Below are 17,925 nucleotides of genomic sequence, written 5' to 3'. Positions count from 1 at the left end.
CATATAACCCCAGCACAGCGTAAAAAGCACCTTAGTATTACCCAAAAGAAAAGGGAATTCATCTTAATTTTTGTGTCAAGAAAGGAAGTCAGACATAATAATGACGATCGATTGGCTTGAACATGAAAATATCCCCACTTTTAGTTCACTTTTTTGTATAATTCTTTTTTTTTTTTTTTTGAGAAAGCTGCAAAAAACGTCGACTCAACCTCAATGTGTTTCCCCGAATCGGAATCGGAATCCGATTCCAAGTCGATTCCTCCGCTAACCGGAGCAAATTCAAAGAAAATTTCCCTCAACAGCTTTGGCTTGCTTGAACGCATTTCAAGTGGCACACACACACACACACTGGCACACGTGTTGCAGGAAAAATCGAAGGAAAAGCAATGGGAAATGCAACACACAAAAAACTAGAGACGCTTAATAAAGCCACACGGAGCGGAAATGAGCGTGTAATGTAAACGGAAATGCGTTGAATGACGCCATATTTGTTTGGGGTTCCTGCTTGCTTGTGGAGAATACGAATTTCGGATTGAGTTGAGGTCCTCCTCTGGTTATCCTAGTTATTCCCTCACCAAAAAAAAAGCAGCGACAAAGTGTTAAATTGTGTTCGCCAAAGAGTGACAGAATTTTTTTGGGGGAGAATCCTCTCACGCGTCGCACACACATCGGAGATCCGGGGAATTCCCGCTTTATGTCACCGCTCGCACGCTGCTGCAGGCAATTCCGGCCACCGACACTGTGGGACCATTAGCCCCGGAATCGGCTGTCTATATATGTACATATATATACAATTTTTTTTCTTTTTGTCACATTTTTTAAACCGAAGACAGTTTTTATATGAATCTTAGTTTTTGGCTTTCTCTGACCAGAAGTGGTTAAAAATATAGGTTCTAATAAAGAAAAATATATGGTTTCGCTAAAGAATATAAACAAATAATATTTAATAATTCAAAAAAAATATTAAAAATATTAATTTGCTTATTTTTGAGCAGATTTATAATTTATTAATAATAAATATTAATAAATCTTGGAAATATGCAAACATACTAAAAAAAATATATATATAAATATGTATATATGGTCACTTTAAAAATATTGTTTTACCCATCTTAAATTAAAACAATTGCAAAATAATTTTTGATTTGGTATTACTAAAACTTAATTTTCATTCAAATCAATGTAGCAACACTTCAAAAATGATATAAAATATCCCTAAATTGTATGCACTTTTAACTTCAAGACCACTGTGCAACACTGCACTCGTGGGACACAGTTGTGCTTGTGCCAGTATGTGTGTGAGTGTGTGAGTGAGGCATACATCATTGGTTATTTATTGGTTTCCACTAAATAAATCGAACTGAAATTGGCAAACGTCGCAGAACGGCCATCATTGGCCTCTCCTGACCCAGCGACTCGTGCTCCGTGCCGTCGGGCGCCTCCTCACTGACCTCATCCCAGCTCTGGGCCCACTGATTCCGTGTGATATCCACGTACTCCTCCTCACATATTGGGGATTGCCTTTCGAAGGAGCGCCAAAGTTTTCCCCGTGGCCCAGTCAGCCTCAGTCCCCGTCCAAGTCAAGTCAAGTCACTCCAGTGAATGTTGGCCAAAGTTTTTTTTTTTTTGTGTGTTGTTGCCTCGAGTTTATTATTTATTCAGTTGAGTTTTCACTCTGACACCAAATTCCAATACACGTCCATCTATATGGGTCCAAATGGGTCCACATATATGTATATATCTCATTAGCCTCGGTTTAGTTAGCGGATGATTTGCCCGATTGTCAACTGATTGCAGTGGCAGCATCCGAGCCGGCAAAGTTTTTGGGGCACAAAAGAAGGCCGAAAATGAGTAGGCCAAAAAGCGCACACAAAAGAAAAGCCAGCACGTTGAACATTTTGAATACAAAGTCGATTTGTTAGTGCTATTAACGCTTTTCAGCATTTTTTTAGAGATGTTTTAAGGCTACAGAATTTTATATTTAAAAAGGAAGTAATATTATTAAATTTAATTAAATTATATAAATTGCTCACATTTCCTTTGTATACAAATTCAAAATGATTTTTATTTCGAGTGCAAGAGACAACGACACCTGCGTTATCCAAAAGCAAATTTGCTGTCTAGGGATTCGGTTTTTGGATACGGAGGAGAGCAGCAGGAGCAGGAGATGCCGGCGATAAGAAAGGTAATAACTTTTTAAATCGCTTTAGGCCAACCGAAAGGCAAGATATAGGCTGACAGGGGCAGAAGGAGTAGGAGAGATCCCTTCTCCCTTCTTTTAAGGCAAATCATTTGCCATTATGTTCGTCGGGGACCTGATTAGATAACTGTTTTGTGAATATTACACCAACTGTGTGCACTTGATGATAAATGAAACTGTCCTGTAATAAATAATCACCATTTGACAGCATAATTTGAATAAAAGAAATTATTAAATAACACCTATTGATAAATTGTAGCATTTGAAACCGAATTTAAAGAACAATTTGTAAGCTCCTTAAGGAATATTAATTTGACTTAATTTATTTGTTATTGACTATAAAGAAAATTACACAGAAATATTGAAAGAAAATACCACTTAAGTCTCTTAGCTTTGGAAATTTAATAGGACATCAGAATTTGTCAAAATACCGAATCCACTTGCAGTTGCCAGAACTTCGAATTTGAATTTGTATTGCTAATTAAATTTTCATAGCATACTTTATGGGTCAATCGTTTGGCCAGTCTCTTCTCCCCCTCCTGATTAAAATTAATGACAAGTTTTAGTTTGCCAGTAAATTTTTGCTGACGAAAACGAATGAATGCCGAAGCAAGCGAACGAGCGAGCAATGAACTTGCTCTTTTTTATGTATGGTAATTTTGATACCCTGTAGAAGGCGATTTAAGAGGTGAATCTAACTGATATAATTTACTTATTACAATTAATAAAAATAATAAGAATAATAATAATAACATTGTTATACAAAACAAATATAATGTAGCAACCAACTCGCCGACACGGCCATCCTGACAATTCACGCGTCCTCGCGTGACGTGTCTTCTAATAGCTCTAAACATAACTGTCATTTATCATTCTCTCTTTTTTCTCTCTTTGGTCTCAACTTAACATTTCATTTTATCTGTTTTATTCATGTCAAATAAGCTTTACTTTTATTTCTTCTCGCCACTTCATTCTCTTCTCGTACCAAATCTGTATCTTCTTTCTCTGCTCGTACCACAACTCTTACTCAACATCTCTTCATCAATTTATACAGGCTCTTGCTGCACACTTTGCAACGCTCACACGCACCTCTTGCGTCACGGTCTCTCTGGACCCTCACAGCCTTATAAATGATTCCACCAACATAAGGGTCTCCATTAATTAGGTGTATTAGCATTGGACCATATCCACAAGAGCTTATATCTGTTTCAAATTTGATCAGATGTTTCGAACCCACAAATAACGATTACAGGCTCATTTGTAATAATATTAAAAACGTTCGTTCCAATTTCTGAATATCGTCATTTCACTTAAAGATACTTGAAGCCGAAGAATCTGTCTCATGATCTGAGAAAATCGAGGCACACGTTTTTGAAAATAAGGCACCAATTCAATAAATGGTCTTACGACGGTCTCTTAATTGCACCGATTAAAAGGACGGACCTTTAACGTAAGGATTTTCTAGGAATTGGGTCTGATTTCTCCACCGCACACCTCATAGCTCAGATACTGCGTAGTAGGTTCAAGAAACCCACATTTGGTAACGTTAAATGGCAACTCTGGTACAGTCAACACATTTAATACAACCTTCAGCCTTCGGAAAGCCTTTTCTTCCGAGTTTGCCATGATTAACATGCATCTATGTAAACTATCGCAAATAATCATGATAAATTCCAAACGCCTTAACAATTGCATGATGAAGGTAGAAGATGCACTCTTCAAACCAAACGGCACGGCAGACCAAACAGACGGCAACTCGTAATTTTTTAAATTAATTATTTTTCAACAGAAACATTTTTCCTTCACAGGGTCTGACATAAGCGGCAAAGGCCACTGTCCGAAACCATTTTCGAATATTGCTTCCGATAGTCTAAGCACAACCTATCGTAGCACAGGGCTCGCCAATGGGAAGGCAGATGTGCAAACAACACTGCAATCAAACACATCTCTATTCCCATCTTTTAGCCAATTCAGCTCCCAAATCAAAGAATAATTGGAAAGGGCTCACCCGATACTGTCACTGTTGAATCACACAAATCAACTCGCTTCTACATGCAGCTGATGCTGCCGCTCGCAGCCGCTGATACCCATCTCGTGCACACAGATGCAATGTGACCACCGTTATCACGCCTGAAGTGCGTCACTCCAGCTCTCCGCACTTCAGCCGCAGTTCCGCCAGTGTGCTGTTGTTGTTGTCTTCCATTCTTCCCCAAATTTTCTGGCCGACACTGATGACACTTGCAACCGTCCGGCTCAACACGCGACCAGTGCATTTGACTATACATTAACTAAAACAAATCACTTTAAGAATCAAAGAATTATTCAAATAAAAAAAATAAACCATAAAAAATGTTTAAAACATTCCACGGTACTTAAGTCGTCGACTCCCCCACGTTATTCTGTTATTGGAAAATCTCAGTTGGAGACTCTCCGCCTCCTCTGCCTTTCCGACTCTCGTTCTCCTCTTCCAGTCCTTAAATTTCCAGCCAAGTCCAGTCAGCTTAGTGCCAAGCAGTCTCAGAACAACAATAATAATAGCAGCGAAAAACAAAAATACAAACAACAATAGCGCCGCTGCCGAGCACTTTGCACACAACAAAAGTCGCCAAACAATAACAACAACTAAATCAACACTAAAACAGAGGAGCAGAGCATAAAAAGAAACAACAACAAAAACAACAACAAGGAAAACAGCAAAGAACAGCTGTAAAAAGCGAGAGTCAAGCGGTGCGGCGCTGGAAAAGAACGGGAATAAAGAAGAAAACGACAGCTACAAGGAGCAGAGCCAGTCAGTGAGGGAGAGAGAGTAAAAAGGGAGAGCACGAAAATGCAGCTGAGCGCACACATACACATACACACCAAAGTCAGTAGCGGCGTAGAAAGGGAGATTCAAGATCTCAAGATCTCCTTCTTGATAAGTAATATATTTTAAAACTGAAAATCTATATTATCAAATTTAAGTATTTAAATGATAAAATCTGTATTTCTTGAATAATATTATTAGAATAAATATTACGCTAAAAATAATATTAATTAACACATTAAATACGCCCCTGAACTTAAAGAAATAAAATATATGTATATAAAAAAAGACGACAGCAAATTTAAGCTCAAACAAAGGCGCCGCTTGTCAAAAAGGGGAGAGGTGGCAGTAGAAGAAAATAAGGCAAAGGGTGCAGGGGTAAGAATGGTGGGGGAGAAAAGCCTCAAAGCGCGTTGCTAAACGCTCGTAAAGCTTTCAATTAAAATTAATAAAAATTTACGTGAATTAAATAAGCACGGACCACAGGCCAGACACCTGGATCAGAAAAAGAGCAGTTGTTTCACTCTGGACAGGCAAAACAAAGGTAAAAAGGTGCAAAATAAAAGAAAACCAAAGGTTTTTATCAACTTTCATCAATAGTTTTGTTAATTTAAATATTTTCAATACTTAAATATGGAAAATAAAAAATTTAAGGACTTAGAAAGGGTTATTAAATGGATGAATAGATTAAAATTAATATTTTCCAGCTTTATTAAGGTGAACAATTATAAATGTGTTTTCTTGTTTCCCAAAAAATCAATCAAAATATAATAAAAGGCAACACTGCGTATGAAGCTTATCCAGCAATTCTAAACTTATAAGTTTATTTAAAACATTTATTTTCTTAACTTAAAAATGTGGGGATACTAAAATAGAGATCGAAATTAATTAAAGTTTTAATGTTTTTGTACATAAAAACTAGATCCCAAAAGGCGACACTGCGTATACGTAATGTAATCATCATATATAGTTCATATTTTTGTTAATACATCTATTTTCAAGACTTAAAAAATGTGAAATATGAAGGATAAGTAAATATAGATTGAAGTTACTCAAAGTTTCAGAGTTTTTGTGTAAAGGAATTCTAGCTGCGGGTAGGCGAAGTTTGTATACCCTTGAAATTTGAAATAAGATCAGGGTACCGAATCGAAAATCGATCATAACTAAGCCAAAAAGGCAATAATTTCAAATCGGAAAGCTTTTTTGTGTTAGTTTTTGGCAATTTTAACGATATAACCCCTTAAAAAATGTTGAAAAAATTAAAAATTAATTTTTTCTTGCGGACATGCCAAAATCAACTCGGCTGTTGATGCTGAGCAAGAATAAATATGATTAATAGGGTCGTTTATACCTCCATCACTGCATAACTATCTTCTGACTTAAAAATATAATACCCTGCAAGGGTATAAAAAGGATACACTGCGTATACGTAATTTAAGCCCATCAATCACTTTTAAATTGTACTTCTAAGATCATAAAAGTATACCTAATATTTACCGCAAATTTGAACTGTGCATAAATCAACAGAAGTAAAACTGAGAGGAATATACAATATTTGCATTTAGTTTATAATTCAATGCTGTTAAATCAATTTGCGTAATGTAATTCGGTTTGTCATATTTCCCAGGCACAGCTTTCACCATTATCCTTGGCGAAACGTGCCCAATGACCAATTGATTTTGCAATTAAGAATAGTATTTTTTGTACAAACTGCATATGGCTTAAATCACTGCACGTTTTTTGATTTAACCGAAATTCAATCAAATGTCCGTTACACAACTTCCGGATGTAACTTTCGCTGCCCAAAGGGATCAAAAAAAAAATATATATACATATATAACAAAGGGAGCCAAGCAATATGTAACACGCATACGCATCCGGTTACGTGATGCGTTTAACGTGACATTCACATCCTCTGCGTGGATGTGGATGTGGCTGTAGGTGACACGTTAACCTGGCCCAGAACCGGTCAACCTGGAACAGGCGGAACCAGAGCTGCTGACAAGCAAGACAAGTTTACATAAAAGAAATGATATAAAAATCCACTACTGAGTCCTGGGTTTTTAAATTTAAGTGTTATTTTCTGTACTATAAATTATTCTGTTATTATTTATTTATTTTTAATCCCATTCAATATCCATTTAACCTGAAATATTTTTTCTTTTAAAAATAGTTTAAACTAATTCCAAAGTCAAACTTTAATTACTTGCTTGCCAAACCCCTAAATCACTTTTATATTAGTCTAAGATCGTTCAAGAAAGGACACATGGACACAAGGAAAAACAAGAAAGGAAGCTAACTTCGGCACGCCGAAGTTTGTATACCCTTGCAGATATTATTTCATTGCATTCTACCTATACTTATTATGTTGAGAGTTTGACAGTTACAGTTTTACATTCCCAGTTTTACATTTTCCCTACACCTACCGATCGGTTTATATGGCAGCTATATGATATAGTTGTCCGATTTTCATAAAATTTATACCAAAATTCTGAACTAATAAAATAAGCTTATATCTCAGAGTAGATAAAAATAGTTTAAAAAACAACGAAGTTATATTTTTTTTTCTATTAATTTCCTGCTCGTTCCTATGGCAGCTATATGATATAGTCGTCCGATTTTCATAAAATTTTTACCAAAATTCAGAAATTATATAAAATGGTCATATGTAAAAAATAGTGCACATATGTTGGAAAACAGCTAAGTTCTAATTTTTTTTCTAAAAATTTATCGAACATTTGTATGGCAGCTATATGATATAGTCGTCCGATCCGGCCCGTTCCGACATATATAGCAGTGAGAGCATATAGAAGACTATATGCAAAGTTTCATTCATATACCTTTAAAACTGAGGGACTAGTTTGCGTAGAAACAGACAGACGGACAGACAGACAGACGCACAGACGGACAGACAGACAGACGGACAGACGGACATGGCTAGATCGACTCGGCTGTTGATGCTGATCAAGAATATATATACTTTATAGGGTCGGAAACGTCTCCTTCACTGCGTTGCAAACTTCTGACTGAAATTATAATACCCTGCAAGGGTATAAATATATAACAAAGCGGACAAATTGTCAGCTCTGCCGGGAACTGGCCACCGGATTATATAAATTGAATTGTTTGGTACAACATGGCCCTGGCCATTAAGCAGGAAGCTATGGCGGAACCGGGAATGTGTGAGCGTGTGTGTGTCTGTGGGGGAGGGGTTTCAATAGGATACTGGAGGCGCCCCACGCTGATGCAAAGCTCTCTGTAAGCCGGCCAATCGGCAGACATATAAAAAATAAAAGGCAAAGCTTCGGTTTGCCTTCGGTTTTGTCAGTTCCTTATGGATTTATGAGGCCCAGAGCCCGTCGAAGGTAAATAGGTGGAGAGGCCGTTCTAGCACTAATCAGACACTTATGCCGGATTTGGGCCGACGACAAGGACGACGATTCTGACTCTACGGGAGATCCTTTCGCACAGACACACTCAAACTCTCACTCTCAACCTCCCACATGGCGGATACGTAATTTGAGCTGAGATTGGTGGTGGATGGCTGGTGAGGGGAGGGTGATGCAAAAAGAAAGCAGAAGGACAACATAAAAATAACAAATTATTTTGCTTATTTGGATATTTACGGTTCGCATTCAAATTTTGTTTTATGGACATTCAATGCCCCAATATGACAAAAATAGTATAATGTTCCAGCTGCACACTTACACTTAAAAAAAAAAAGATTTGAGGCATAATATTATTCTTAAAAAAATTAAAGAGGTCTCCAAAATGATGATACAACCTTTTAAATTGTAAGAAAAACATACACAATATTATTCCGCCTTTTCAAAACCTCTTATAAACAGTTTTAAAAACCATAATAACTTATAAAGCACTCCAAATTATAATTAAGTTATTTTTTCCTTTTCTGAAAACCTATTTTTCCAGTGAAATATGTATGTGACGGAGCCATGACGATGGCCATTAAGAATGTTTGCCCCATTTATGATTCATGAATGCTCTTTGTTGCTGTCATCGGACGAACCAATGAACTGTCACCAAAATGGCTGGCGAAACTCGAGCATCAATTTGGACTTGTTGCCATCGATGATGATGTTTGGGCATTCGGTTGGCCAAGTTTGCTTGCCAATGCATCAAGTAAATGTATTTACTTTAACTTATCGATATATGTTATGATGAAGTAACTCAAGTAGGGCTGTATAATTGGGCCAAGACTTTTCTTGGGAAAGTATATACAGATGGGCTCGTGATTATTTTATAATTGATATAAACATTAATATATTTTATATATATAAATATATTTCAACAAAAGATTTAATTAAAAGCATGAAAATACATTTCTTGATTAGTTTAAGTTTATCGCAAAAATATCGATTATATTTCACAATTTCTTTCATCCTTTCTTCATTCTTTCTTTTCCTTATTTAGATAATAAATATTTAAGATAAACTCCTTTTAAATTTTAAAATCCTTTTTAGGACTTGATTTTTGGTTTAAGTTCAGCTATCGATGACTTATCGCTTATATTGGTTATCGCTCTTAGACCCCCTTAATGGCCCACACTTTTTCCTGACTACTTTCAAGGGGATCTGCAAAATCTTTGGACTCACCTGAAGCTACCTAGCACCTAGCTATCCTTTAGCTTGGTGGCCAGCGAAGCATCCAGCCAGTGGACTAGAGAGGCAGTCAGGCAGTTAGTCAGTCAGCCTGTCAGCGCACAAATGGCGCCAGAAATGTTTTGCCCTTTTTGCCCAATGGAAGGATACATTTGTAACTTCTATTGATTTTTAATGCACGCCAGCCAAGGCGTCGTCGTCGTCGTAGTCGTCGTCTCGGAACAAGCCACCAAGCCATGAACTTTACAAGGAAGCCACCTACGACTACTCAGCACCAGACTCCTTCCTTCCTTTCTTCGTCCTGCCAATCTTGCGAGCGGTGTGTATGTGTGTGTGCGTGCGAATTTTAATGCTTGTAGCGGGGGAAAACAAACAAACATGTCACAGTCGAGGGAGCTGGCCGCAAATCCGCCATCTTCGTTGGCGGCGATGCCATTGCCATCGCTCCACTTGATAACTTAATGCCCCACGCATGCTTCCACATGCACGCACACTCACACAGCCACTCTTTTGGCGGAGTCACACATACGCAATTACCCGTACAGACAGGTATCGACGAGCTCAGCGATGACATCCGCGGACGGAGCAACACACTAGTGGGCGGCGACTTCAACGCTTGGGCCCAGGATTGGGGGGCGCCCTCAACCAACGCCAGAGGCCGCATCATCCTGGAGGCCTTCGCCTCCCTGGATATTGCTCTGCTGAATGAGGGTACCCAGCATACCTTCAACAGAGCGGGAGCAGGGTCCGTTATAGACCTCACTTACGCTAGCAGTGCACTAGCCTGCCTAGCCAGGTGGAGGATCAGCGAGATCTATACAGCCAGCGATCATGAGGCCATCCTCGTCTCCCTCGGCGAGAACTCACCGAGCAGGACGATCCCGCCCAGCGCAAATAAGGCATATCGGCAAGACACGCTCAACGCCCAAGCGTTCTCGAGCGCCTTAGCGGGCCTAGCCACAGACGAAACGGACAGCGCTAACGATGCTGCGCTCAAACTGGCGGCCGCGGTCGAGCGTGCATGCAATGCAAGTATGCAGAAGCGGAAATCTTTCCGGAAGCATCACGCACCGGTGTACTGGTGGAGCGATGACATCGCAAACCTCCGCTCCTCTTGCCTCCGAGCCAGGAGGAAAGTCCAGAGAGCGCGCGGCTCTCCGAACTTACCAGCCCGCAGCGAGGCTTACAGGACCGCAAGGGCGGCCCTAAAGAAGGCGATAAAGTCCAGTAAGAGAGAGTGCTTCCTTAAGCTATGCGACGACGTCGAGAAGGACCCATGGGGCGGGGCCTACCAGAAAGTCGTAAAGCGAGTGAGCGCTGGCAGCAAGGCGCCAACGGACCCTGAGGCTCTCGAAGGCATAGTCCGGGTGCTATTTCCGACTGGGCAACCGCTCAACTTCCATGTGAGCAGGGAGCCCATGGAGATATGCCCGGTCTCGGAGCAGGAGATCTTAGTGTCAGCGAGGACGCTCAAAAACAAGAAGGCTCCAGGCCCTGATTCAATCCCTAACAGGGCGACCAAACTGCTGCTCACACTGCACGCCAAAGCGATCGCCGATTTGTTCAACAAGTGCCTGGCGGAAGGCTCGTTCCCAGTGAGATGGAAGCGCCAGAAGCTTCTTCTTCTCCCGAAACCGGGGAAGCCAGCGGGCGAGGCATCTTCGTACAGACCCATCTGTCTGCTGGATACGATTGGGAAGGTATTTGAGAAGATGATTGTTTTAAGGCTGGAGGCAGCGATAGAGCGCGCTGGTGGGCTCGCGCCAAACCAGTTCGGCTTCCGGAAGAGGAGATCGACCCTGGATGCCATTGAAACGGTCACAAACCTGGCCGCGAACGCTATCGCTGGCGCGAGATGGAAAAAAGGCGCCAAGGAATACTGCCTGGTTGTTACTCTTGACATCCGGAACGCATTCAACTCTGCGGACTGGAGGCGGACACTGGAGGCTCTGGAAGCCTTCAGCATCCCGGGCTACCTGCTGAGGATAGTCCGCAGCTACCTCAGCGAGAGGAGTCTCATCGTGGACACGTCCCAGGGTACCAGAACGCACGAGGTCTCAGCCGGAGTCCCGCAGGGCTCCGTTCTGGGACCGCTGCTCTGGAACACGATGTATAACGGGGTGCTAAACCTCCCGCTATCCTCGAACACCACTATCGTTGGCTTTGCCGACGACGTGGCGCTGGTGGTAGTGGCGAAGGAGCTGGCAGATGCGGAGATGGCGGCAAATAGCGCGATCCGTGCGGTCGAGTCCTGGCTTGCAGTCGCCGGCCTCGAACTGGCCTCGCACAAGACCGAGGCAGTCCTGATCTCCAGCAGGAAGCGAGTGGAAACGGCGGAGATCCGGGTAGGTGGACTTCCAATCACCTCCCAGCGCGCACTGAGGTACCTGGGCGTCATCCTGGACACACGCCTCTGCTACAGAGAACACCTAGAGTATGTTCATAAAAAGGCCAGCGAAACCGCAAGGTCCCTCTCCAGGATCCTGCTGAACACCAGGGGGCCCAAGCAGTGCAAGAGGAAGCTGCTCATGAGCGTCGTCACGTCGCAACTCCTCTATGCAGCCCCAGCCTGGGCGGAGGTTGTGAAAGTCAGGAGCTATGTGAGGGGTGTAGAAGGGGTGTACCGCCTATGCGCTCTAAGAGTAGCGTGCGCCTTCCGGACTGTCTCCGACGACGCGGCCCTAGTCATAGCGGGGCAGGTGCCGATATGTGAGCTGGTTCGAGAAGCCCAGGAAGCCCGCCTCTCACGCGAGCCGGGAAACTCTTCGGCGAGGCGTGAGGCCAGGAGCAGCGCCAGAAGCAGTAGTATCGCCCGGTGGCAGTCCCGGTGGGACAGTTCCACAAAGGGCCGTTGGACTCACCGCTTGATCCCTGATATCCAAAGCTGGATCACCCGAAAGCACGGCGAGGTAGACTTCTACCTGACACAGGCGCTCAGTGGGCACGGTTGTTTTCGGAGCTACCTAAAACGTTTCGGCCACGACCCAGAGGACCACTGCCCGGAATGCGGGACCGGAGTCGAAGAGAACGCGCACCACGTTCTTTTCGAATGCCATCGTTTTCACCACGAGCGGCTGGCACTGGAGGAAGTTGTGGGCGCTGCCATCGGAGCTGACAATCTGGTCCCCACTATGCTTGGCAGCCAGAAGGCCTGGGACGCGACTGCCACTTTTGTGGCAAGCGTCATGAAAACGCTGAGAACTCTGGAGACGGAGAGAAGGATGCGTGCAGAGTAGGTGGCCCGTACCTCGCGCGAAGCAATGCCTAGCGGCGGTACCGCGCGACCAAGGCCCTCTACACCGTAAATCAAAGCAGCCTTCAATCAAACAATTTGCAGTCTTCGTTCTTTTCTGTTTGTTGTTATTTGTATATTACTAAGGATTTAATGTTGTTAATAAATGGAATATAAAAAAAAAAAAAAACCCGTACAGACAGACATTGACACGGGCTTGGGTACGGGAACAGACACTCACTCACTCACTGAGACGGGCGGACGGACGGACAGCTTTATAAACAAGCTGGCAAACAAGCGGCTCAACTTGCCCGGAATGCTGCCTATGCATTTGCGTATCGGAGATGACCGCGTGGTCGATAGCGATTGTAGCGATATATCGAGATTTTATCGATCGTGCTAAGTATATAATTGATATTTGCGGAATTTTTTATTTAATTGAATGAATGTAAAGGCATAAATTAATTAATAAAAAACAGCCTAGCTTTTTTACATACATGTTCCCATGAAAGTCTAAGATTTATGGTACTTTGTAGTGCCGATAACTGTCGATATCAACTTTAATTGCAGATACAGTTAGAAAATGTTATATATTATGAACTTCTTTTGAACGAAATACCTCAGTTATTAATATTTTAAGATTTTTGGTTTAAAGAATAGTAATTATTAAAGTTTGTACTCACGGTTGGAAAAGGCGCTCAATGGACGCGTGAGGAGCGTGGCCAGGAACAGGAGCAGCATCACTGGCAACACTGCCGGCGAACGTCCTTGGAGCACTTGTTTTTGTTTCGGCCGCTGCTCCTGATGGCGACGATGATGATAAGCCTGTTGTTGCTCCTGCTCCTGCTCCTCCTGCTGCTGTGGTTTCTGGCCAAGTCCCAGGGAGCGATGGAGCCCGTCATCTTGACTGCTCAACTGCAGTGGCATTTTCAGCATTTTTAAGCAGTCTTGCTCTGGATTCCTGATCGGTTATCGGTGTTTCTGCTTCTCCCCTTTTTTTTTTTGGTTGGTTGGTTATCGCTTATCGTCAATCGCTAATCGCTTTGAATACACTTGGCCAGTCGTTGTTGTTGCTGTGTGCAAAATCAGTGATAGGAAAAACCAATTTATTTTGAAATCAAATCGCTGATGTGTTTGTTCGTTCACAAATACACACATATAAAAAAGAGACACTTCAAGAGAAATTCTTAATAAAAAAAATAATAATAAAGTGTCCTGCTGAATTTCCTTTTTGTTTAAAAAACATTTTTCATATAATGTAGACTCAGCCGTCTTTTTTTATAAGAATTTAGACTAACTAAAATTTCTATTTTAAAAAATGTGAATTATTTAATTGAATTTTAAAACTCCTTTCAATAATATATTCTTTATAAAAATTCCTTAAAAACTAACCCTAGTTTAATATATAAAACCCTTTATCCCTATATAAATTCCCTATAATTTCACAAGTAAAATTTAAAGTCTTAAAATCCTAATTTTGACTTTCTTGAACATACACCCACGCGCTGGTTGTAATAAAACAAATCCGTGTACAATTTAAATCAGACAATTGACAGATTTGAGCATTGACAACAAGAACAACAACCAGCAGAGAAATGTAAGCACATAATAAATGTTTACACGTTCATTGTATTGTATTTACATGACAAATTTATCCGCCGCCGGTGGAGTGAGGTGGGTTCAACCATCATGATGGATAAATTTGGGTGTGTATTGGGTGGTTTTTTGGCGGTTTCTCTGGTGTCTTATTTTTGGGAGGCTTTCTTTCGATGGCCGTGAGGCAAATTTCATGGAACCGCCTGCATTAACAATTCCATGGTGGCATTTTACGACTACGCCACGGCGGCGTACATCCTTCAACTTATTACCAAAAAAAAATAAAAAAAATCAAATAAAATAAAATGAGGAAGGAAAGTTTACAACGTGCCACCAGCATCAACGTGTAACTCCCACCACCCCCAGCACGTTTTTGGCCTTGCCAAGTGCGGTGTATAATGGGAGATTTGTCGCGGCATAAATGGCATTAATCAGTTTGCGGTTTACTTTTACCAAGTCATCGCAACTTCTACTTGCTGAAGAAATAAAAGTAAAAGTATCAAGTTGCAACTTTTGCCACCGAAATCTACGGGGATTCCCGCAGAAAAAACTAGTAACTAAAGTCTAAAGTCCTTTCGAAAAAGAAAGCAGGTTCATAAAAATTTTTTGCTTTGTAAAAGAATTTATGCAGAATAACATTTACTGAATATAAAATATCTCTATCTCTTACACAAGAATTCATACGAATTTATATAAATTTTCTCCCTGCACGTGGCAGTAAGAGGATTTTGGGAATTAGAATCCTTTGACACAGTGTACGGGTGTGCATATACATACAATATATATTATAGGTTCCGGTCAAACGATGTTGGGTTTATCGTTTCTGATTGCTTTGACACTGCGACAAGCGAAAATATTAATTACAAATTTCAAAATGAAATACATATTTGATGCCTGTATTTATTACTACATGCACTAATTAAAGTTTAGCTCTTGGCCATGAATAATGTAAGTTTGAAGCCAAATATTAAGTTATGGAGGGGATACCATATAATATTATTAATTATTAATTAGTGCCAGGTGTTGGTGATTGTGAATCCGCCAATTAAGCTCCTGTGAATGAACTTTTTGGGCCAATAAATATCCAAGGAGCCGCCAAGGCGAAACCCGAAACCCAAACCCAACAAATCCAAGCAGACAAACCGCCGGAGCAAGGAGCCGGGGCCGTGCCGTGCCAAGTTTAATCGCGTTGCGGGGGATCTGCGTATTTGCTGTCAACTCGGGCATGAGTTAAGCAATCCTCGAGGCATTAAGTCTGGCCCTGTGGTTGGTTAGACCAAATTGAAAACGAATTAAAATGAAATTTCAAACGCTTTGTGCCAAAAGTTTCATTCAGCGCAGCCACACTCCGAAATACTTTGGCAAAGTACTTAAATTCCCTTTTCTTTTTTTCTCTCTCTTTTTTTAAGCGAACTTGCAAAGTTCTGTTTAAGTATATATATTTTTTTTTAACAACTGTGGAATAGAGACTGCAATTTCAATTTTGATTAGTTCATTTCTAGCGCCTCCAAGCAAACTTTCAATTTTTAAAACCACCAAGAACAGTTAAACATATAGTATAATAACAAAATTAGCTATAGCTTTTATCGGGGGCCATCAAATATTTTAAAGAAATGCCTTTCGGACGTGCTTTTAATTTTTCCATCTTATTTTCTTATGGCTCTGGAGTTTCCACGACGACGTTTTACGAGCTTCTCCACTTTGCATTTGTTAAGTGCAGGAGGAGTGTCAAATTGACAGCAGAAAGTGCTAAAAACATAAATGTTTAACGCAGGTGCCGCGACCCCTCTTACCAGCCCCCCTCCCATTATGTACTTTTGGAAATATGCTTGTATAATAAAAAAAAGAAGATAATGTTGAATTTTATATTGATATCACGAACTGCACTAAATCATCAATTAAATGATTTTATGATGCCCATTTTGGGTATCGACTGTGGGTTCTGCTCTATGTCCCCTAGCCCCCTTCCTACCATAGAGCTAGGATCTGTTTTCTGTTTGAGGTACAGTTTAAATTCCTTAAAAGGAACTACAAAAGAAAATATATTTTTAGCAGCTTTATGTATACCTTAAATAAAAATATTTTTGAATTGTTAAGTGTTATAATTGAAGAGCTCAGATCTTTTAAATTTAATTTGCCCATTTTCCTTGCTAAATTCGTAAATATATTAAAATATTTTTTTTCTGGATATATTACAAATTTCAAATTTTTTAAGTGAAAAAAAATATGAGACTGAAACTTTTAAATTTGGATTTTTAATTGTTGCAAAAATATTGTTAATAAGTTTCCAAAATTTGAAATTGTATAAATGACACTTTTATAGATCATTTTCTAAAGAGGTGTATATTTTCTTTAATCTTTTACTCTTTTTATTTAAATTATTTTATATTTTTTGTGATTGCATTTTCTTTAAAATCAACGTATTTTCTTATTAAATGAATTTCCATTTAGCCAAGTTAAACTGTTCCTTTTTTTATAAAGAGATATCGAGGGGGGAGAGAGCTGTCAGCAACACCTGCGGCCATTTCGTTGTGGCCCCAAGAAGATGGTGACGGTAATGGAGATACTGAAGCTACAGCACAACGACAACAACAACAACAACAGCACCACCACTAGAAGCGACGGGAAATGCAACACTTTTCCTTTTACGCTTCCGTTTCGCTAATTCCCGTTTGTTTTACTAGCTTTTGTTCCTGTTATTTCTTGGCCACTGTTTGAACAACGACAAAAACAACACAGAAAAAAAAAACAACAAAGACAATAACCCAGAAATGTGGAGCACGGGTAAAAAAAAAAAAAAAATTAGAAGGGAAACACAAGAGTTACCAACATCAACACAAACAAAGCGCCCGCCGGATTTATAATGGCAAAGTAAACAAGCTTACGAGTCGCGCGCGACTTTTGTCCCGTAGGTTGGCTTTTTGTTTTTGCGCGCGCTTTTTGCCGGAGTCTGCGGAACCGGAAACGAGCCGAAGATTGGAGACCGTCTCCTCTGCCAGCCGAACGAGAAATGGCGGCCGCTGCCAGCAGCGCCTTTTATACACTCCGCCAGCCGAGGGCTCGGCGGCCCTCGGCTCCGGCTTCGGCAGCGGCTTCGGTTCACAGGGTGAGTGTGTGGGGTAGGGAGAGTTGGAAAGTCGGAGAGTGGGTGGTGTGGGTGAGTAGAGCGTGGGAGGGGGGAAGCGGCTTCGGCTCGTTTAGCATATGTCTGATGCCATCGACATGAGCATCACTAGCACACGTGTGCGTGTGTTTCGGCACAGTCATGTTTAAGATACTAGTTGCGAGCATTACATTTGAGCCAATTTAAAAATATATGTAAACTCAAATTATGTGTCCCTCTTAAGAATTATTAAAGAAGCTTAGTTTTTAGCTAAATACTATACTCATTTATCTACTCTCTTCTATACTCTTTTAGTTAAAGTGTGGAAGCGTACTTGACTTTGACTTTGTGAAGTGATCGTATGCACATGTT

The 17,925-nt window shown here is 40.8% G+C and overlaps 1 protein-coding gene across 2 annotated transcripts in view; it reads right to left on the bottom strand.

Moving 5' to 3' along the window:
- Positions 1–17,435, bottom strand: part of Tbh (Tyramine beta hydroxylase) — a 39,374-nt gene extending 21,939 nt beyond the window's left edge. Inside the window, exons 1-2 of one of the 2 annotated variants that reach the window (XM_017173804.3) lie at positions 17,281–17,435; positions 13,538–13,927 (exon numbers count right to left, since the gene is read on the bottom strand). In XM_017173804.3, the coding sequence (XP_017029293.1) occupies positions 13,538–13,790 (253 nt within the window). In that variant the 5' untranslated portion in view covers positions 13,791–13,927; positions 17,281–17,435. The remainder of the gene's footprint in view (positions 1–13,537; positions 13,928–17,280) is intronic. The other variant, XM_017173805.3, reaches the window with a different exon arrangement.
- Positions 17,436–17,925: the final 490 nt, after the last annotated feature.

The sequence above is a fragment of the Drosophila kikkawai genome, chromosome X (assembly GCF_030179895.1).
Source record: "Drosophila kikkawai strain 14028-0561.14 chromosome X, DkikHiC1v2, whole genome shotgun sequence".
In the NCBI taxonomy this organism is placed as follows: Eukaryota; Metazoa; Arthropoda; class Insecta; order Diptera; family Drosophilidae; genus Drosophila; species Drosophila kikkawai.
This window is presented reverse-complemented; position numbering and strand designations above follow the sequence as displayed.